Source organism: Manis javanica, chromosome 9 (assembly GCF_040802235.1).
Source record: "Manis javanica isolate MJ-LG chromosome 9, MJ_LKY, whole genome shotgun sequence".
NCBI lineage: Eukaryota > Metazoa > Chordata > Mammalia > Pholidota > Manidae > Manis > Manis javanica.
Window position 1 is genome coordinate 69,452,885 of NC_133164.1, and position 22,482 is coordinate 69,475,366.

A 22,482-nucleotide genomic window follows, 5' to 3' on the forward strand; every position below is an offset into this window, starting at 1 on the left:
TTTAAGAAACCTGACCTGTAAGCTGCTTAATATTCTGGAAGAGCAACTTACTAATTTCTTAAAGCTATTGTGTAACTAAGTAGCAGCTGACTTACCAGAAGAATATGCACAATATATAACAGATATGCTAATGTTCAATTAATAACTAAATTCATATTGGCAATACATTTGGAAGAAAAGCTGTTCTTGCAAAATTTTGCCCAGATTCCCTGTAACTGCTGAATTTTTTAAGACAGTTATTTCAAAAATCGACTGAACATGAAGCATTTTGAGATGTGGCAGCCTCAGTGAATCTGCAGCTTACTTTCCTTTTGGGTGGTTGGTTATAACCACATATGACTCTTCATAAGTTTATATATGCATATATATATATGTTCTGTGTTGCAAGTGTGTTTTGCATGCATGTATATGTGCCCAAATCATGAACACAGGGCCAGCTGAATGGTCCTAATAATAGTTACATTAGCTGAATTTACTTTTCTGAATTACAGACATTATGCTCTGCATTTTATGTGTACTATGCATTTTATGTGTACAGCGGTCTAGTGTGCTTGCCTGCCTCCCTCTGATGTTATGTCGGTCTTGTCCTGACGCCTCCCTCCACCCCGCCCCCTGCAGACCCTTACCAGGTCTAGTAGCAGAGCTGTCGTTTCAGTGATATATTTATAACAAGGAAAGAGAAACAATGTTTTTTAAACAAAGTTCAAAAAAGTGTTCAAAGTCCCACCAACTTGTAAAGCTCAGTGAATCTGCAGCTTACTTTCCTTTTGGGTGGTTGGTTATAACCACATATGACTCTTCATAAGTTTATATATGCATATATATATATGTTCTGTGTTGCAAGTGTGTTTTGCAACTTAAATCTCATCCAAATCCTTTAAAGTACACACTTGTTTCCCTGTTTTTCAAATGAGACACTAAGGCCCTAATACTACGTTAGAGAACTTGCACAAGGATCATCCAGTGAGTGAATCTTAAGATGACATTTGAATCAGGAATCATAGTTTCTGATTATGCCTTCTTAATGAATGCTGCCTCTCAGCATGTAATATTTAATTTGGTAGGTGAATTTTTGATATTATCCAAAGGATTTACATCCTTGAGTATTTATATTGTGTAAGAAAAGCAACACAGTATAATTATTAGGAATATATCTGACACAGACTGGTTATGCTCAGTATCAGCACATATTATTGGTAGGCACTCAAATACATTAGCTCTTACCAATTTACCAGAAGTTTATTCTGAGTCATAAGGCTTTAGTAGTTCAACCTTACATTGGCCAGTATAGATTCTTAGGGAAAACTAGGGGAAGAAAACAAAGACAAAACTCAATAGCTTCACAAGAGTAAGTATATAGTGAAAAAGAATAATTTGAAACAGACGTCCAGGCAGAATGAGCCAGACGTAGTTTCCCAGACCTGAGGCCCCAACCCCATCCCCGGAGCGTCTCCCTGGGGAGAGTAGCTTCCTTTACTCCCAACTGCAGTGCAGTAGGAGGCTGGGAGGTACTGAGGCTGGAATGCCCCTGGCTGTGGAAATACAATGTTTTCACTGATCTCAAATATTTGGGTTTCTTTTACTTTCGAATCATCAGAGCATTAGTTAGCATCATCTGTGGGTGTAATTGCATGAATGATGTAGTGCTATTTCAGTGGGTTTTTACAAATGGGCGTTTCCAGGAGCCTCCAGGGAGGAGCACACTGCTGATCACCGCCTTGCGCCCTGTCTTCTTTCTGCCTTATTTTAATCATAATGATCCTAAAAAGTATGAAATGCTTAGATTTTGAATTTTAAAGAAGGATAATTAAGAAAGATTAAAGTCTGGAAGTCTTTAAAGAGTGGACTCAAGTGAAAGATTGAAGAAGGGTGGGCCCTGCTAGGATGGGAGGTGACATGGTAGAATGCATACCCTTTCTATGCTGTTCCTGTTGGTTTATTTAACTTGATTGTTTACTTACCGTGGCAGACTTTATGCGTACTGTCTCAGATTCTTTGCTCTCTTTGTATCACAGAGCAGATATATTCTTGGTGTTTTGCTCTAGCTTTATGTGTTTGATCAAAACTGTGAAATTCCAAAGGTTATGTCGCATGATCTCAGTTTCTGAACATGGGTGTTGACATTTAGCATACTTGGAACAATGCAAGTCGTTGGTGCTGAATCCAGCCAGCTGTTCCATGTGTGTGTGTGTGTGTGAGATTGTTTCAGCCTCACAGCATGTGGTATCTTCATTTTTCCAGTGAGGGACTTGTTGCATTCAGTACATTCTTAGGTTGCACTGGTGGTGGTATTTCTCTGTTAAAATAAAGCAGGCACTTCAAAACACAGAAAATAATGAGACAAAGAAGACATTACATAATGATAAACGGGTCAATCCAACAAGAAGATATAACCATTATAAATGTCTATGCTCCCAACACAGGAGCACCCACATATGTGAAACAAATACTAACAGAATTAAAAGAGGAAATAGAATGCAGTGCATTCATTCTAGACTTCAACACTCCACTCACTCTGAAGGACAGATCAACCAGACAGAAGATAAGTAAGGAGACAGAGGCACTGAACAACACAATAGAACAGATGGACCTAACAGACATCTATAGAACTCAACACCCAAAAGCACCAGAATACACATTCTTCTCAAGTGCACATGGAAAATTTTCAAGAATATGTCATATACTAGGCCACAAAAAAGGCCTCAGTAAATTCAAAAAGATTGAAATTGTACCAACCAGGTTCTCATATCACAAAGGTATGAAACTAGAAATAACTTATGCAAAGAAAATGAAAAATCCCACAAACACATGGAGGCTTCACCACATGCTCCTAAATAACCAATGGATCAATGACCAAATTAAAACAGAGATCAAGCAATATATGGAGACAAATGACAACAATAATTAAACACCGTAAAAGCTGTGGGACACAGCCAAAGCTGTGCTAAAAGGAAAGTATATTGTAATACAAGCTTACCTCAGGAAAGAAGAACAATCCCATATAAGCAGTCTAAACTCACAATTAATAAAATTAGAAAAAGAAAAACAAATGAGGCCCATAGTCAGTAGAAGGAGGGACATAATAAAGATTAGAGGAGAAACAAATAAAATTGAGAAGAATAAAACAATAGAAAGAATCAATGAACGCAAGAGCTGGTTCTTCAGGAAAATAAACAAAAGAGATAAACCCCTAGCCAGACTTACCAAAAAAAAAAAGAGAGTCTATACACATAAATAGTATCAGAAATGAGAAAGGAAAAATCACTACAGACACCACAGAAATACAAAGAATTATTAGAGAATACTATGAAAAATTATGTGCTAACAAACTGGATAACCTAGAAGAAATGGACAACTTTCTAGAAAAATATAGCCTTCCAAGGCTGACCAAGGAAGAAACAGAAAATCTGAACAGACTAATTACCAGCAATGAAATTGAACTGGTAATCAAAAACCTACCAAAGAACAAAACACCTGTACCAGACAGCTTCACCACTGAATTTTATCAAACATTTAGTGAAGCCCTAATACCCATTTTCCTTAAAGTTTTCCAAAAAATAGAAGAGGAAGGAATACTTCCAAACTCATTCTATGAGGCTAGCATCACTCTAATACCAAAACCAGGCAAAGACACCACAGAAAAAGAAAATTACAGACCAATATCCCTGATGAACATAGATGCAAAAATACTCAAGAAAATATTAGCAAACCAAATTCAAAAGTACATCAAAAAGATCATCCATAATAATCAAGTAGGATTTATGCCAGGGATGCAAAAATGGTACAACATTTAAAAATCCATCAACATTATCCACCACATCAACAAAAAGAAGGACAAAAACCACGTAATCATCTCCATAGATGCTGAAAAAGCATTTGACAAAATTCAACATCTATTCATGATAAAAACTCACAACAAAATGGGTATAGAGGGCAAGTACCTCAGCATAATAAAGGCTATATATGACAAACCGACAGCCAACATTATACTTAACAGCAAGAACCTGAAATATTTTCCTTTACAATCAGGAAACAGACAAGGATGCCCACTCTCCCCACTTCTATTCAACATAGTACTGGAGATCCTAGCCACGGCAATCAGACAACACAAAGAAATAAAGGGCATCCAGATTAGCAAGGAAAAAGTTAAAACTGTCCCTGTTGCAGATGACATGATATTGTACATAAAAAACCCTAAAGAACCCACTCCAAAACTACTCAATCTAATACCTGAATTCAGCAAAGTTGCAGGATACAAAATTAATACACAGAAATCTGTTGCATTCCTATACACTAACAATGAGCTAGCAGAGAGAGAAATCAGGAAAGCAATTCCATTCACAATTACATCAAAAAGAATAAAATACCTAGGAATAAACCTAACCAAGGAAGTGAAAGACCTATACTCTGAAAACTACAAGACACTCACGAGAGAAATTAAGGAAGCTACCAATAAATGGAAACACATCCTGTGCTCATGAATAGGAAGAATTAATATTGTCAAAATGGCCATCCTGCCTAAAGCAATCTATAGAGTCACTGCAATTCCTATCAAAATACCACCAGCATTCTTCAATGAACTAGAGAAAATTGTCCTTAAATTCATATGGAACCACAAAAGACCTCAAATAGCCAAAGCAATCCTGAGAAGGAAGAAGAAAGCAGGTGGAATTATGCTTCCCAACTTCAAGCTCTACTACAAACCCATAGTAATCAAGACAATTTGGTACTGGCACAAGAGCAGACCCATAGACCAATGGAACAGACTAGAGAACCCTGATATAAACCCAACCATATATGATCAATTAATATATGATAAAGGAGCCATGGACATACAATGGGGAAATGACAGCCTCTTCAATAGCTGGTGTTGACAAAACTGGACAGCTATATGCAAGAGAATGAAACTGGATTATTGTTTAACCCCATACACAAAAGTAAACTCGAAATGGATTTAAGACTTGAATGTAAGTCATGAAACCATAAAACTCTTAGAAGACAACATGGACAAACATCTTCTGAATATAAGCATGAGCAACTTCTTCCTGAACCCATCTCCTTGAGAAAGGGAAACAAAAGCAAAAATGAATTCATGGGACTGCATCAAACTAAAAAGTTATTGTACGGCAAAGGACATCATCAGCAAAACAAAAAGGTATCCTACAATATGGGAGAATATATTTGTAAATGACAGATCTGACAAGGGTTAACATCCAAAATATATTGAATTTAGACACCTCAGCACCCAAAAAGTAAATAACCCAATTAACAGATGGGCAGAGGATATCAAGAGACAGTTCTCCAAAGAAGAAATTCAGATGGCCAACAGACACACGAAAAGATGCTCCACATCACTAATCATCAGGGAAATGAAAATTAAAACCACAATGAGATATCACCTCACACCAGTAAGGATGACCAGCATCGAAAAGACTAAGAACAACAAATGCTGACGAGGATGCGGAGAAAAGGGAACCCTCCTACACCACTGGTGGGAGTGTAAGCTATTTCAACCATCGTGGAAAGCAACATGGAGGTCCCTCAAAAAACTAAAAATAGAAATACCATTTGACCCCAGAATCCCACTCCTTGGAATATACCCAAAGAATACAAGTTCTCAGATTCAAAAAGACACATGCACCCCTATGTTTATTGCAGCACTTTTTACAATAGCCAAGATATGGAAGCAACCTAAGTGTCCATCTGTAGATGAATGGATAAAGATGTGGTACATATATACAATGGAATACTATTCAGCCATCAGAAAGAAGCAAATCCTACCATTTGCAACAACATGGATGGAGCTGAAGGACATTATGCTCAGTGAAATAAGCCAGGCAGAGAAAGACAAATGCCAAATGATTTCCCTCATTTGTGGAGTATAACAGTGAGGCAAAACTGAAGGAACAAAATGGCAGCAGACTCAGAGACTCCAAGAATGAACTAGTGGTTACCAAAGGGGTGTGTGTGTGGGAGGGGGGATGGGGAGGGAGGGAGAAGGAGAGAGACTGAGGGGTATTATGTTTAGTACACATGGTGTGGAGGATCACGGGGAGAACAGTGTATCACAGAGAAGGGACATAGTAGATCTCTGGCAACTTGCTGCACTGATGGACAGTGATATGGGTAAATGTAGTAACCACATTTTTTTTCATGTGAAACCCTCATAAGAGTGTATATCAATCACACCTTAATAAAAAATAAAAAATAAAAAATGAACAAATAAAATAAAGCAGACATTACTTGTTTATGTGAATTCTAAGTTAACATAGTCTGAAATTAGTTGTACTTTTCATTAGAATAGAAATGAGAACATTCCATATTTATAGTTAGCTGACAAACTGTTGTTTTGAAAAAATGAATAAAATGTTTATCTAGAGGGTTTTTGGTCTCCTTTGGCAAAAGAAGTATTACATCTCCAGAAAGAGCACTGCTCGCTCAGAATTTCCTGATTTCTTTCTTTTTGCTTAAAGCCAGAATTATAATTAATGTATGATGTGATCTTTACTTTTCCTGGACTGGTGTAGCTCTGTTATATTTGTGTCCTAAAAAGTAAGGTTATTTCCAAGTTTAAACTTGTAAATTTCTTTGATGCAACAGTTGCTAGAAATACTAAACTTGGTAAGTCCCATGTACTTCATGGTTTGGGCGGCATAAAGGCAGTCTCCTTCATAGTAGACCACATTTACACTTGCCATCCGCTTGCATATTTAGGTTTCGATATTGCTTCTTTCTGGATTTGAAATGATAAGAGTTTAAAGTTGTTCAATAAAGTGTTCCATTAGCATTCTGAAATACAGCTGAAACTTGAGTGAGCTGGAGGTACCTCATTGATTCATCCCCCTAAAATGAATCTAGACTAATACAGCAAGACCTACATAATGTCAGTGTCAAAATACAACCATGTGACAGACTGGTCAACAGCACCAGCCTAGCCAATGAGACCTTTGGTGAAGAACAGAGAAAAGCCACCTCCCCCTAAGTTGTTGCCAACAAAGAAAAGAACTCCCCTTTCAGGGTCCCCTTGTGCACAGTGAACTTCCCACAACCATCTAAAGTGGCCTTCCTGATTTTCTTAATCTAGTGCATGGATTCATATTTTCCAGGCTGTAGGATACCTAAATTAAGATACTTACGAGTTAAATTGCACTTACCTCTATTATATTTCTAGCATGATATAAAATAGGAATTTTCTTGTTCTCTTAAGCTTGAAGCTGAGGACAGTGGGGTATACGTTTATACCCTGTTGTGAAGAGAGGTGCTAGACACAGCCTCAGGGAGCTCATGTGAGGAGACCAGATGGCCACAGACTGTCCATCAGCAGTCTATATCTGCAACAGCTCAAGATACATCTGAGGGAGCATTTAAGTAAAGGGATTTTATAAAACTGTGTAGAGCTGTGCTGCATCCTTGCCTCATGGTGAGAGGAGCAGACCCCAGATGAGAGGAAGACTCAGAAACACTGCAAGGGTAGAATTTTTCCCAGGAAAGGAGCCAGGTGTGTCCATGCTGTTCAGAGGCTCTGCGAGCCCTATGTGTAGGGACGCAGGAGGGATCTGTGGAGGCCTTGTCCGAGGAGGCTGTCAGCCAGGTGGAAGGACTCCTGGTGTGTAGGGTCCACGCTCACTGAGTCCATGTCAGCAGAGCATGTAGGTTCAGTGGCCTCCCCACCCCACAAAGGCCTCTGAGCTATGTTCTCATGGCTGCCACTGAAGTTAGCATCCTCTGCCTCCCGAGAGATCGTGGCGCCGTGGCTGTGACGGTCTTAACCTAGGAGAGCCTTGACCTGCTCTCACTCCTCATTCTCAATTCCAGTCCTGGAGGAGTAGAATCAGAAATCTCTTCTCTAGTAAAGGTTTTAGCCCAAGACATTGGTGTGGCCTGAGGACAGCAGAAGGGACACTTTATATTCAACTTCAAGTTTTCAGACCTGAAATGGAGACTGTATGAATTCTTGAAGGTGACCCAAGAAGCTGTATGTTCTATGCAAGTTACTGTCCAGAAACAAGAAGTTGGTCAGAACACGTGTGAATGTAATGTTAGGAGAATAAAGTTATTTCTTCATTGTTCGATGCTGATTTCTACCTTTTTAATAAACCTGTTATATATCTTAAGGAAAGATATATGAGACCTTTCTATTTATAATAAACTTATTTTTAAGAGCTTTCATTTCCACTTAAACATTTAGTGAGCACCTGTATTCCAGGTAATCTTCTGGGCACTGGTGATTCAGTGAACAAAGAAGTCATCAATCCCTGTCATTTGTAGGACCTATATTAACCTTTTTTCCATGAGGAAAAATAAATGAAGCAGAGTGGGTGGTGGAGCTGGGACATAATGGGAAAAGCAGCGTAAGAGCGCCATGGTCTGCACGTGTTCCCCCAGATTCCCATTTGGAACCTAATGCTCAGATGGCATTTGGAGATGAGGTCTCCTGGAGGCCCTGGGGGGAGCCTTCCTAAGGGGACCAGGGCTCCCTGAGCAGGGATCCCACAAGAGCTGCTGAGCCTCTTGTGCCCTGTGGCGCCGCCCTGAGTCAGGACCAGGAGGGTGGCTCTCACCGGGCTGTGTTGGCACCCCAATCTCAGACCTCCATCCTCTGGACTGTGAAAGATGAATTTCTGTTGTCTCTGAGCCACCTGGTCTGCAGCATTTTGTTGTAGAGCCCAGAGTGTCTCAGACAACGAGTAAAGCCTCATGTACATGAGGAAACAGGTGTCTGAGGGAGGCATGTGCACAGTGATCTCACACCACAGCTCTGAGGCAGAGTGTGCCTGGAGTGCTTACAGGCCCTCCTTAAAACGCCCAAGTGCTCACAACCTGTGGGGAAACTTGTCCGAATGGGACGCGGTGCATTTCTGCTGTGGAGCCTGCTCAGCCTGTGCTGGCGACATGCGTGAAAGCAGACATGGCTGTCTGCGGGGGGCACGCCATGCTCTCAGTGCAGCGCCTCACTTTCAGCACAGAATGCTAGTGCGGCCACCTCGCCAAGGGGATGGGACTGGGCACAGGGCGGCTTTGCTGTGGACATGCACCCCTCCCCCTAATAAAGCCTTTGCCGTGGTTTTGGGGAGCTCTTCCCATTTCTGGGATCTCCACAGGGATTTTTCCCAGCTACACTGTTTAGTCCTCAGATCGCCAAGGATCCTGTCTGCGGCCGTCTGCTGCTTTCCTCGGTCTCCACATGCCTGGTCCATCCTTCTCACACCCATGCTCGCCTCCAAAGAGAGGCCTTTTCTGGCCTCCCAAGCTAGACTGATTTTCCTCCCCACCATTATTCTACCTCATCATCCTTGGCACTGTGTATGTGTGGTATTACTATGTTTATTTTATGTGACTCTTTGTCAGTCTTTCACTAAAATGTAAATTTATCAGAACAAAATTTTTGTCTTACTCACCACTATGGTCAGCAGCGTTTATGCTGCACGCAACTGAGCAGGTCCTCAGAGAACACATTCATTGCAGATGGATAGATTATATAGGTATAGAACGTAATGTTTATGGAGTATTTACCATGTGTGTTAAACTATGCTAAATGATGCTCTATGGAGTTTCTGTTTAAAAAATCTTACCAACACTACTGTCTCTTATTTTACAGGGACATTTTACCCACGTAATTTACCCTGCATGTCTTTCTCTACAGCCTGGCCCCCATCCATTGCATCCCAGAGTCATTCAGATGGTTGTCCAGCAGGCCCCGTCCCATTGCAGGTCAGCACAGTAGGGGAGGGGATTTGAACACCTCTGTTTAGGCAGCGGTCCAGGGGAGCAGTGTTTAGGAGGTATCAGACTGATCCCTTCAAGCTGAATTTAGCTCAGAGTCATTTTTGTTTTATGTGGCACATTGTTTAAAAAGAGGAAAACTCACCTAAAAATCCAGGTTGTGTTGAGTAGTTACTAGTCCAAAAAGCATTGCACATTTTTCAGGACATCTTGAGGAGACATACAGCCTACATTTGAATGGTCAATGTGCACGTAGTTGCAGAAATAGTTACATACCCCCCCAAAAAAAACATAAACAGCTAGCTTCTTGATATAACTGCCAGCCCAGGCCCCCGCAAACATCTCCATGGAGCCGACATTGCCTTTTCCCCTCCATCCATATTCTAATCTGCTTGGAGGGTGTCCCAGTGTCCAGAGTCAAATAAATCCTGCTTTCTTCCTGGAAAGTGAATCTGAGCCCTCATGGTGGCCTCAAGTGCCTGTGGGCGTGGGGACTGGTGACGGCAGTTAGATGTCTGTTTGGCGGCTGAACCCTGGCGCCCCTCAGAGGCTGCCTAGCCACCGCTTCACTGCTGCCATGAGTGGCACAGTGAACAAAGACTATGATTTTTGCTTATCTCCCCTTAGAAATGTTCTTTGGGGTGAAATATATTGCTTGTTTTGAGAGTTAAACAAAAAAGTACACATTTTTGATACACTTAAAACAATTGTTTTCCTTATAAGGTGGGTATTTGGTCACTTGCAGGCACATAGTATTGCATTTCAGTATTTTTAAAAATGCTGTTCAAATTTCTAAATAGGAAACACATATTCAGAAAAAGAAACCACTGAAATGTGCTCAATATTGACTGTCACTCCTTTATTCTGATCCTGGCCCCACCTTGACTCTTAAAAATAGAAGTCGCTCGGGTTCTGCTCCCCTCCTCCTGGCCTCCCTAGTATTGTTTCCATCATGGTTTCTCTTTTTTCAGCTACTAATTTTTCCATAATAGAGTCCTCTCAGCTCTAAAAATTGAGGACAGAATTCCTGTTACATTATTGTTTGTCACCAATGCTATAAAAAGGCATGTCATCCTTGATGCTATGATTCCAGTTTCCAGGCTTTTGTTATTTCATCTTTTTTTTTCTTTAGCCAAGTTTCCAAAATACGCCTGCCTACTCTGACATAAAATAAATATTTTTAAAATGGTTATTTGGATTGCCAAGGGAAGTAGTTGAAATCTATGATGTACAGAGCCCTAAAATTGGTTATTTTTTTGGATAGGTTTTACTGTTCTCTAAGTCTTATGTAATGGGCAGAGATGCACTTAATCATGATTCAAGGCGCTATGTCAACTCATTCTGTTTTATTACTAGATTGATGGTTAATGTCTATAAAGTGCTTTGAGTTCTTGCACACAGCTATAGAGATTTATGCAGTCATGTATACACCTTGATTAAAGAAAGTAAATGTCTTAAATATTTTAGGGCACACATGCTCTCATTAAATACATTATTATCAACAGCAAGCTAAAGGTGAGGAGGGCAGGACCTTACTCATCTTTGTATCTGTTGTCTCCCCACAGTACCTGCTACTTTATAAAAACTCAATTAAAAAAATCAATAAATGTAATAAAGAGAAGTTGTCTTGTGTTATCATTTACAATGGTATCATTTGTAAAAGATTTCCCAAGCCATTCACTTTCTCATCTGGTTTTAAGTCCCATCTGAATAGGCCGGCTCTCATTCAAATGCTGTTTAAGTTTTCACCCCTATAATTATTTGATTGCTCAATCTTATAATCTACAAGTTAGCCATTGAGCTAATACCCTTTGCAAATAAAGTGATGTTGTTTCTGGCAGCAGGAGGATGTAGTCAGTGCCGTATTTCAGGAGGTTGTGACAGTGCTGGTCGAAGAACATTAATCAAGTAACTGAGATGTTATAAAATTGTTAGAAATTACACAGAAACCAGGAATAAAAGGGTCTGAGATTGTCTGTGGCCAGCCTTTGACCTTTTGAGGAGTTTTAGCATTCCTGTATCAGTGAATTTAATGTTTCTTCAGTTTCATGTGCTGAAGACCCTTTTTATTACAGGTAATTTTCTGTGTAAAGAGATCAGCTAGATAAGCTGTATTTCAGAACTTGTAAACGTCTTTTATTACATTATCATCCCTGTGGTTGATTCATTTATGAAACGCAAAGCACTCCCACTTGGAGAGATTTATTCCCACATCAGTTTTTTTCCCGGGTTTGCCAGAACACCATCATGTCCGTGTTCTGAAGATTGGTGCCCAAAGTCAGGCAGACAGAAGCCCAGTGCTGCAGGGCTTCCAGACCAGGGCTGGTTCCCTTCACGGGAGTGAGTGATGCCGGCCACATTCGGGGAGCTCTGCAGCACTTCCCCTGGCTGAGTGAGGCCATCAGGACTGTGGTCCTCACTTGCTGTCCATACTGATGACCCCCACTGCTGACTTGGCAGACTGAACAGCGGGCTGGAGAAGGCGCACCTCAACATGCAGACACGTGTGTTTATCCTGGTCTCAAAACATTTGTTTTACAGGAGTCACAGCCTCAAACATCGTGGGTCCCCAGCCATGCTGCCAGGGCGGACTGAGCTGTAAGCAGCTCTGTCTTCAGAATTGTATCAGAAATGGTCTCAGGGTTGTGCCCCTTGCTAGCCCCTGATTCTATGCTTTTGAGGAAAAAGGACATGAATGTGCCTATTAGGAATCCTGACAAATTAGTGACCCCATGGATTTTAAATCTATTAAGAGGTTCTATCCAATAAGAGGAAAATGGATCATTTAATTCAATTATGAGAAGTCATTCAGGCTATATTCTTATACTATATTTTATTATCATGTTTTCTAGGCTTTGAGGCAGCAGCAGAAAAGAAGAAATGGGGTCTCAGTGATGGTAAACAAGACTGTTCCTCGCGTGGTCCTGACACCATTGAAGGTGTCTGGCGAACAGTCAGACTCACCTTCAGGTAAGGAGCTGAAATACCGTGCACTCAGCCACTTATTCCCGCAGGAGACGTCCTCACTGGGAGACACATCATGAATTTTTTCTGAAACCGAATAGTATTTCTACTTGAGGTTTCATTTAATTTTTTTATACCTTTGGCTCTTTCAGTGATTCAAAAATAATAGGGTGTTTCGCTCCTGAAGGAAAGAGGCCCCACGTCACTCATCATTTCAAGACTTGATGTGCTAATGTCAGTCCTGGGGCTGCGGGCGGGTTTCTGTGGCTTTGGCTTTTGTTTGCATACTGACCCGTTAATGGTGGACCTCATGCTGATGTGCAGTGCCAGCAGACACAGTTCTTCCGTGAGTGTGAATTTGTTTTTCCATCCTCGGCTGCAAAATCAGGATGCTTTTTTAGTCTGTGTTCTTGGAACATCCTTCTCACCTCCGTGCAGCCCTGACCCTTCTTCTAATTTACTTTCTGTCACTATCAGCTGTGTACCGTTCTGTTCATTATAAATTGATGTTTGCGTTCTCTGTTCCTACTTCAGTGTACAGTCATTTATAAAGGTATGGCTGTCCCTCTCTAAAGCCTGTCTCCTGCCTTCATCTTTCTGTCCTGCATCTTCTCTAAATGGTTTGGTATTGTTGAAGACTGTAAATACATTTTTACAAAAGATCTGAGTGTTTCTTTTAAAAGCTATCAGATCAGTGAACGTGTTTGTGATTCCACTTTAGGCTATCTGTTCTTGCATTTTGTTCTGTTTGATTATTTTATTGGGCTTTTCTATTTATATCCAGTAGAGGAATCAGACTGTGGCCAAAGGTAGTGAATTAACTCTTAGAAAAGAAGATTTTATCTGTGGTTTTTAAAACACTTTTTAGATTTTTCTTCTTAAGGACAGCAAGAGGAAGATAATGACATAATAACTATTTCCTTTTTTAGGATCCGAATCTAAAAATGGTGAAGCAGATAGTTCAGATAAAGAAATGAAACATGGGCCAAAGTCTCCCACTGGAAAGCAGAGTCAGCACTTAAAACGACTGAAAAAGTCTGGTTTAGGTGAGTATTCAATAGACACTGACATTTCACATTTTAGAGATTTTATCTTTCTGAGTGAAATTGTAGGAAATCCTTAAAGCATTTTTTTAATGGCTAAACAAGGAAATAAAAATATCTTCCCAATTACCTAACCCAAAAGAGGGTGCTAAATAAGGAAGTGTTCCAACAGTGATCTTAGGCATATTGCCAAATTTGTGAGTGATATTATTGGATGACACAGAGGCTAAAGTGGGAGGTTTAAGATGATACCTGTATTCAGCAATTATCCACCAAGTCATGCCTCTATCTAGTGTACTGTTCTGTTCATACCTGTGTTTCCCTCACGGGAATGTGGGGGGAGCGCGGCTCTTGCAGAGTCCGTCGAGCTGTGGGGCATCTCTGCACAACAGCTGTGCCGCTCGGAACACTGGACGCTGCTTGTCAGAGGAAACAAGCGTGGGCAACAGTCCTGGGGTCCTGCAGGGCCGCCCTGGGTTTCCTCAGGTTTCCTTCCCGGTAACTTTTTATCAGGGACTCAACAGCAGCACTTAAGGGAAAAGAAATGTGAGAATTAAAAAGATCAACTTAAACATATCCTGTTTAAATAGACAAATATTCTAATTCTCTGTAGAATCTGACTAGTTGGATGTCTGGACATAATGGTTTCATTTCTTTTGCTATTTCACCTCTGAGTAGGGGTAATTATAATGGCCTGGATCACTGTAACATTTTGTAAAATAATTGGTGAAAACTACAAATGTTATCAACCTGAACTTTTTTTTTATTAAAGTGTCATTGATATACAATCCCATGAAGGCTACACATGAACAACATTGTGGTTACTACATTCACCCGTATTATCAATTCCCCCACAACACCCCATTACAGTCACTGTCCATCAGTGTAGTAAGATGCTATAGAGTCACTATGTGTCTTCTCTGTGCTATACTGCCTTCCTTGTGATCCCCCTACATTATGTGTGCTAAGCATAATGCCCCTCAATCCCCTTCTCCCTTCCTCCCAACCCTCCCTCCCACACCACTCCCTTTTGGGAACCACTAGTCCCATTTTAGAGTTTGTGAGTCTGCTGCTGTTTTTTTCCTTGTTTTACTGTGTTTTTATACTCCACGAATGAGCGAAATCATTTGGTACTTGTCTTTCTCTGCCTGGCTTATTTTACTGAGCATAATACCCTCTAGCTCCATGCATGTTGTTGCAAATGGTGGGATTTGTTTTCTTCTTATGCCTGAATAATATTCTGTTGTGTATATGTACCACCTCTTCTTTATCTACTCATCTACTGATGGACACTTAGGTTGATTCCATATCTTGGCTATTATAAATAATACTGTGATAAACATAGGGGTGCATGTTTTTTTGACCTGGGATCTTGTTTTCTTCAGGTAAATTCCTAGGAGTAGAATTCTTGGGTCAAATGGTATTTCTATTTTTAGTGTTTTGAGGAACCTCCATATTGCTTTCCTCAGTGGCTGAACTAATTTACATTCCCACCAGCAGTGTAGGAGGGTTCCCCATTCACTGCATCCTCACCAGCATTTGTTGTTCCTTGTCTTTTGGATGTTGGCCATCCCAACTGGTATGACGTGATATCTTATTGTGGTTTTAATTTGCATTTCCCCTGATGATTAGCGATGTGTAGCATCTTTTCATGTGCCTGTTAACCATCTGAATTTCTTCTTTGGAGAAATGTCTGTTTAGATTCACCACCCATTGTTTAATCAGGTTATTTGCGTTTTGGGAGTTGAGGTGAGTGAGTTCTTTATATATTTTGGATGTTAACCCCTTATCAGATATATCTTTTAAAAAAATATTCTCCCATACTATAGGATGCCTTTTTGTTCTACTGATAGTGTTCTCTGCATAAAGAAGCTTTTTAGTTTGATGTAGTCCCATTTGTTCATTTTTACTTTTGTTTCCCTTGCCTGAAAAGATGTGTTCAGGAAAAAGTTGCTCATGTTCATATTCAAGAGAGTTTTGCCTATGGTTTCATGACTTACATTCAGGCCTTTGATCCATTTTGACTTTACTTCTGTGCATGGAGTTAGACAATAATCCAGTTTCATTCTCTTACATGTAGCTGTACAGTTTTGCCAACACCAGCTTTTGAAGAGGCTGTCATTTCCTCATTGTATATCCATGGCTCCTTTACCATATATTAATTGGCCATATATTTGTGGATTTGTTTATATCTTGGCTCTCTATTCTATTCCATTGATCTATGGGCCTGTTCTTGTGCCAGTACCAAATTGTCTTGATTACTATGGCTTTGTACTAGAGCTTGAAGTTGGGGAGCATAATCCCCCCTGCTTTATTCTTCCTTCTCAGGGTGGCTTTGACTATTCAGTCTCTTGTGGTTCCATATGAATTTTAGAACATTTGCTCTAGTTCATTGAAGAATTCTGTTAGTATTTTGATAGGCACTGCTTGAATCTGTAGATTGCTTTAGGAAGGATGGCCATTCTGACAATATTAATTCTTCCTATCCATGAGCATGGGATGTATTTCCATTTATTGGTGTCTTCTGTAATTTCTCTTATGAGTGTCTTGTAGTTTTCAGTGTATAAGTCACCTTCTTCATTAGGTTTATTCCTAGGTATTTTATTCTTTTTAATGCAATTGTAAATGGAATTGTTTTCCTGATTTCTCTCTCTGCTAGTTCATCATTAGTATATAAGAATGCAACAGATTTCTGTGTATTAATTTTGTATCTTGTGACTTTGTTAGTTCTAGTATTTTTGTGGTGGATTCTTTAGGGTTTTTTATGTACAATATCATGTCATCTGCAAACAGAGACAATTTAAATTCTTCCTTACAAATCTGGATGCCTTTTATTTCTTTGTGTTGCCTGATAGCTGTGGCTAGGATCTCCAGTACTATGTTGAATAGAAGTGGGGAGAGTAGGCATCCTTGTCTTGTTCCCAGTCTTAAAGGAAGAGCTCTCAGCTTTTTGCTGTTAAGATGTTGGCTGTGGGTTTATTGTATATGGCTTTTATTATGTAGAGGTGCTTGCCCTCTATACCCATTTTGTTGTGGGTTTTTATCATGAATGGATGTTGAATTTTGTCAAATGTTTTTTCAGCATCTATTGAGATGATCATGTGATTTTTGTCCTTCTATTTGTTGATGTGGTGTACAATGTTGATGGATTTTTGAATATTATATGATCCTTGCATCCATGGAATAAATCCCAGTTGATTATGAAGGATGATCTTTTTGATGTATTTTTCATTTCAGTTTGCTAATATTTTCTTGAGTATTTTTGCATATATGTTCATCAGGGATATTGGTCTGTAATTTTCTTTTTTTGTGGTGTCTTTGCCAGGTTTTGGTGTTAGAGTGATGCTGGCTTCATAGAATGAATTTGGGAGTATTCCCTCCTCTTTTACTTTTTGAAAAACTTTAAGGAGGATGGGTATTGAGCCTTCTCTAAATGAATGGTAAAATTCAGCAGTAAAGCCATCTGGTCCAGGGTTTTGTTCTTAGGTAGTTTTTTTATTACGTATTCAATTTCATTGCTGGTAATTGGTCTGCTCAGATTTTCTATTTCTTACTGGGTCAGTCTTGGAATGTTGTGTATTTTTATAGAAAGTTGTCCATCTCTTCTAGGCTATCCAATTTGTTAGCATATTATTTTAGTATTCTCTAATAATTCTTTGTGTTTCTGTGGTGTCCATAGTGATTTTTCCTTTCTCATGTCTAATTCTGTTTATGTGTGTAGACTCTCTTTTTTTCTTTATAAGTCTGGCTAGGGGTTTATCTATTTTCTTTATTTTCTCAAAGAACCAGCTCCTGGTTTCATTGATTCTTTCTATTGTTTTCTTCTTCTCAATTTTATTTATTTCTGCTCTGATCATTTTTATGTTCCTCCTTCTAGTGACATTGGGCCTTATTTCTTTTCTTCTTCTTTTTCTAATTTCATTAATTGTGAGTTTAGACTGTTCATTTGGGATTGTTCTTCTTTCTTGAGATAAGCCTGTATTGCTATATGCTTTCCTCTTAGAACTGCCTTTACTGTGTCCCAAAGAAGTTGTGATGTTGAGTTGTTGTTTACATTTGTTTCCATATATTGCTTGATCTCTGTTTTTATTTTGTCATTGATCCATTGATTATTTTAGGACAATTTGAACCTCCATGTGTTTGTGGGATTTTCTTTTCTTTGCGTAATTTATTTCTAGTTTCATACCCTTGTGGTCTGAAAAGTTGTTTTGTACAATTTCAATATTTCTGAATTTAATGTCTCTTTTTGTGGCCTAGGATTTTATCTATTCTGGAAAACACTCCATGTGCACTGAAGAAGAATGTGTATCCTGCTGCTTTTGGGTGTAGAGTTCTGTAGATGTCTGTTAGGTCCATCTGTTCTAGTGTGTTGTTCAGTGCCTCTGTGTCCTTACTTGTTTTCTGTCTGGTGGATCTGTTCTTTGGAGCGAGTGGAGTGTTGAAGTCTCCTAAAATGAGTGTATTGCATTCTATTTCCTCCTTTAATTCAGATAGTATTTGTTTCAATATGCAGGTGCTCCTGTGTTGGGTGTATAGATATTTATAATGGTTATATCTTGTTGGACTGACCCCTTTATCATTATATAATGTCCTTCATTGTCTCTTGTTACTTTCTTTGTTTTGAAGTCTATTTTGTTTCATGCAAGTACTGCAATTCCTACTTTTTTCTCCCTATTATTTGCATGAAATATCTTTTTCCATCCCTTCTCTTTTATTCAGTGTATGTATTTGGGTTTGAAGTGAGGCTCTTGTAGGCAGCATATAGATGGGTCTTGTTTTTTTCTTCCATTAGTATTCTCTAATAATTCTTTGTGTTTCTGTTGTGTCTTTTGATTGGTGCATTCAGTACATTTACATTTAGGGTCATTATTGATTGATAGAGATGTACTTATTGCCATTGCAGGCTTTAGATTCATGGTTATGAAACGTTCAAAGGTAGCCCACAAACACATGGAGGTTCAAGGTTACTGTCTAACTGAAGTCACTTAGTACACTATTACAAACACAGTCTAAAGGTTCTTTTTTTTCCCCACCCTTCTTTTTCTTCTTCCTCCACTATTTATATATGACGTGTCATATTCTGTACTCTTTGTGTATCTCTTGACTGACCTTGTGGTTAGCTGATTTAATTTTGCATATGCTTAATAATTAATTGGTTTACTCCCTTTACTGTCATTTTATTTTCTCTGGTGACATCTCTTTAGCCTGAGGAGCACTTCCATCTAGAGCAGTCCCTTTAGAATACACTGTAGGCACGATTTGTGGGAGGTAAATTCCCTCAACTTTTGCTTATCTGGAAATTGTTTGATCCGTCCTTCAAATTTAAATTATAATATTGCTGGGTAGGGTATTCTTGGTTTCAGGTCCTTCTGTTTCATTGCATTAAATATATTTTGCCACTCCCTTCTGGCCTGTAAGTTTTTTACTGAGAAGTCTGATGATAGCCAGATGGGTTTTCTTTTGTATGTGATCTTTTTTCTCTCTCTGGCTGCTTTAAATACTTTGTCATTTTCCTTAATCTTTGCCATTTTAATTTTATATATTGTTGATGTCTTCCTTGTGTCCCTTGTGTTAGAAGATCTGTGTACTTCCATGGCCTCAAAGTCTATTTCCTTCCCAAGATTGGGGAAAGTTTCCAGCAGTTATTTCTTCAAAGACACTTTCTATTCCTTTTTCCTTCTTCATCTTCTTCTGGTACCCCTATAATGCAAATATTATTCTGTTAGGATTGGTTGCAGAGTTCTCTTATTATTCTTTCATTCCTAGGATCCTTTTTTCTCTCTGTGCCTCAGCTTCTTTGTATTCCTGTTCTCTTAATTTCTATTCAATTTACCATCTGTTCTACCTCCTCTCATCTGCTTTTAAATCCTTCCATTGTATGTTTTGTTTCAGATACTGGATTTTTCAAAGTTTCTATCTCTTTCTTGCAGTCATCCCTGAGATCTTGAATATTTTTCTGTTTGTAGCTCTGTGAGCATGTTTATGATTTTTATTTTGAAATCTTTATCAAGAAGATTGGTGGTTTCAGTTTCACTGAGCCCTCTTTCTTGTGTTTGAGGGATTTTGGTTTGCACAAAGTTCTTTTGCTGTTTCATATTTCTAATGATTACTATGGAATAATAACTTTGGGTAGGTGGTACCCTTTAGTGCCCAGAGGCTCTACTCTCGGGAGCTGCCTAGCTCCTGGAGCAATGGAAGGGTCTCAGGCTAGCAGCTGCAGTGCCTGCTGGGAGGAAAGAGCTCTTTCTTATTTCCAGCAGCAGTGCCTGCCTCTGCTGTCAGGGTCAGTTAGCCATACGTGCAAGGAGCAACCTCTGTATTATGCACCTGTAGCTGCTGTAGGTGGGGCTGCCCTTCTCCTGGCCTGGTGAAATGGTGGGGGCAGCCAGTTTGCATGCCAGTGCTGGCCAGGAGGAAGGAGCAGCAGGCTCCTTATTGTGGTGGGGGGCCTCAGAGCTGCATTGCCAGCCATGGGGATGGAGCACCTGAAGTTCCTGGAAGTTCCCAAACTGCTGGGCTGAGTGTGCAGAGACAGTTTTGTCCACCTGTCCTTTCTCCTCATGTGCAAGCTCTGTGCAATCCTTGCCCCTTTAGCAGCCCGCTTGCTGTTGGGAAATCTTTCAAAGTGCCTGCCTTTCTTTTGTCCCAGAGCAGCTGGTTGTGGGTACCTGTTCTCCATAAGCAGCTGGAATCTCAGTCTTTCCTAATATTCTGTCTGTCTTTGCTTTCCAACTCCATAGCACCATGCATTGTGGGTTTGTGCTCCCAGAGCAGATCTGCAGGGCTGGGTGTTTAACAGTCCTAGGCTTCTACCCCCACCCTGCTCCTTTTCTCTTCCTCCCACCTGTGAGCTGGGTAGGTGGGAGGGCTTGAGTTCTTCCAGATCAGAGTTTTGCTACTTTACCCTTTTCCATGAGGTCTTCTCTTTTCCCCAGATGTAGTCCGTCCATTGCTGTCTTTCTCTCTGGTCGCTCATTCATGATTAGTTGTATTTGCTGTATTTCCTGTTATATGTGAATTTGGGAGGAGGTTTCTGCCTCACTTCTCACATCGCCATCTTTTTCCCAGAATCTATCAACCTGAACTTTATTACTGACTCTCTGCCACTTGCTCTCTTGGCAATTAGGGTAACTCTTACCTGCAGAGTTTAGCTGTTTCCAAATTCAAGCGAGGTTATAACCTGTTTATTTACTTACTAGTAAAGGTTTCTTGATTGCCCACTATACACCAGGAATTTTGCTAAATCCTGGAAACATATTTTCAATAAAAAGTCTTTTAGTAGGAGAGCAGAATTTTTATTTTCACTCCTTTAAATGTAGCATAATTAAAGATATAACACATAATCTTTTGCAAATAGCTGGGTGGGATGGTGTATTCTGTGCAGGTGAGGTCAGTAGTGTTTATTAAGCCTCCAGTATATGCCCAGCACTATGAAATGAAAAGTGAAAATGTAAATGGAAAGAAATCATCTTAAGTGTAATAATCTCCAGACAGTAACCTATGTTGCTTTTAGAATGCTCTTGATATTCTGTGATCTTAGAAATCTAACAGAGAAAAAGATTCTGTATGCTGTATCATAGAGTTTGTTACTACTCCATGAGGTGTATTTATGTGCATTGTGCTCTTCCCTTTCTGCCATCAAGTTGTTAATTCCCTGGAAATAGTGACCACCTGTCCATTGCTGAGGTCCTCACTGCACCTGTTATCTCTCTACTGCTTAGTAGGTTTTGAATAAATTTTGAGTGAATCATAAGTAATTGAATGAGCTGGCAAGTTCTTCTGGGTGCTTGAGACATCCTGTAGGTTTCAGCATAGCAGTGTGACAACTTGGATGCACCTGAGAACAATGGCCCTGTGTGCTGGGGGCAGGACGTGCTTTGTGAGCCCATGTATAGCAGCAGAACCAGCGCGGACAGGTGAACCCACCAGTGCAGAACCAGCATGGACAGGGGAAGCTACCCATGCAGAACCAGCAAGTACAGGTGAACCCACTGGCACACAGTGCCAGCCAGCCAAGGATTACTGTTTCTCCCTGTCTGTCCTCCCACCAGTTAGACATCTGATTCACGCAGTGTGGGAATGTGCTTTTGACCTTCTTTGCCTAAAGTAACTGTCAAGACCTAACCTGCTTAGACCATTCTGATTTAAAACAAATGCTCTCAGTCTGTTGTAAATTAAATCGGTAATTCTGAAACTAAATCCAGTCAAAATCAGACTTTCAGGTGTCAGCCTAAATGTCATCCTTATTGTGAGATATCCCGAACAGGACATAAAATACTTCTAATTGTCCCCTATGTGCTTTCTTTTGCTCTCTGGCAGTTACCTAGTTAGTGAAATCACAGGGTGTTCACCCTATGGAAGGCATAGATCTCACCTACATCTTGGGATATCTGGCCCAGGGCATGGTGGATGTGGCATGGTTTCTTGCGGATGGTGTAGTGGAGACACAGCTCTGGCCACTCAGATGCCAGCTTCCCTGGAGAGTGTTGGGAGCACAATAAAAAAAGTTATTGAGCTTCAGCATCCCTCAGTCATCCTAGTTCTGACAGTGATCTTGAAATTCAGAGAGAACTTCCTCCCTCGGCATGAGAAACAATCACTTCTGGCATTCTTGGCCAGGGTAATGTATGAAAATTATAAGAGAATTTCTCCAAGTAGCTCTCTGGTTGAATAGACATGGTAACATGAGTGAGTACAGCTGAAGAAAATAATGGATCTAAGGAGTATTTCTCTAATGATGTTATAATGAAAG

The 22,482-nt window shown here is 39.9% G+C and overlaps 1 protein-coding gene across 2 annotated transcripts in view; it reads left to right on the forward strand.

The window, feature by feature from the left end:
- Window positions 1-22,482, forward strand: part of ASXL3 (ASXL transcriptional regulator 3) — a 122,871-nt gene that overhangs the window by 24,245 nt on the left and 76,144 nt on the right. The window contains exons 3-5 of one of the 2 annotated variants that reach the window (XM_073212738.1): window positions 9,644-9,711; window positions 12,576-12,693; window positions 13,617-13,733. In XM_073212738.1, coding sequence (XP_073068839.1) covers window positions 12,618-12,693; window positions 13,617-13,733 — 193 coding nt within the window. In that variant the 5' untranslated portion in view covers window positions 9,644-9,711; window positions 12,576-12,617. The remainder of the gene's footprint in view (window positions 1-9,643; window positions 9,712-12,575; window positions 12,694-13,616; window positions 13,734-22,482) is intronic. The other variant, XM_073212737.1, reaches the window with a different exon arrangement.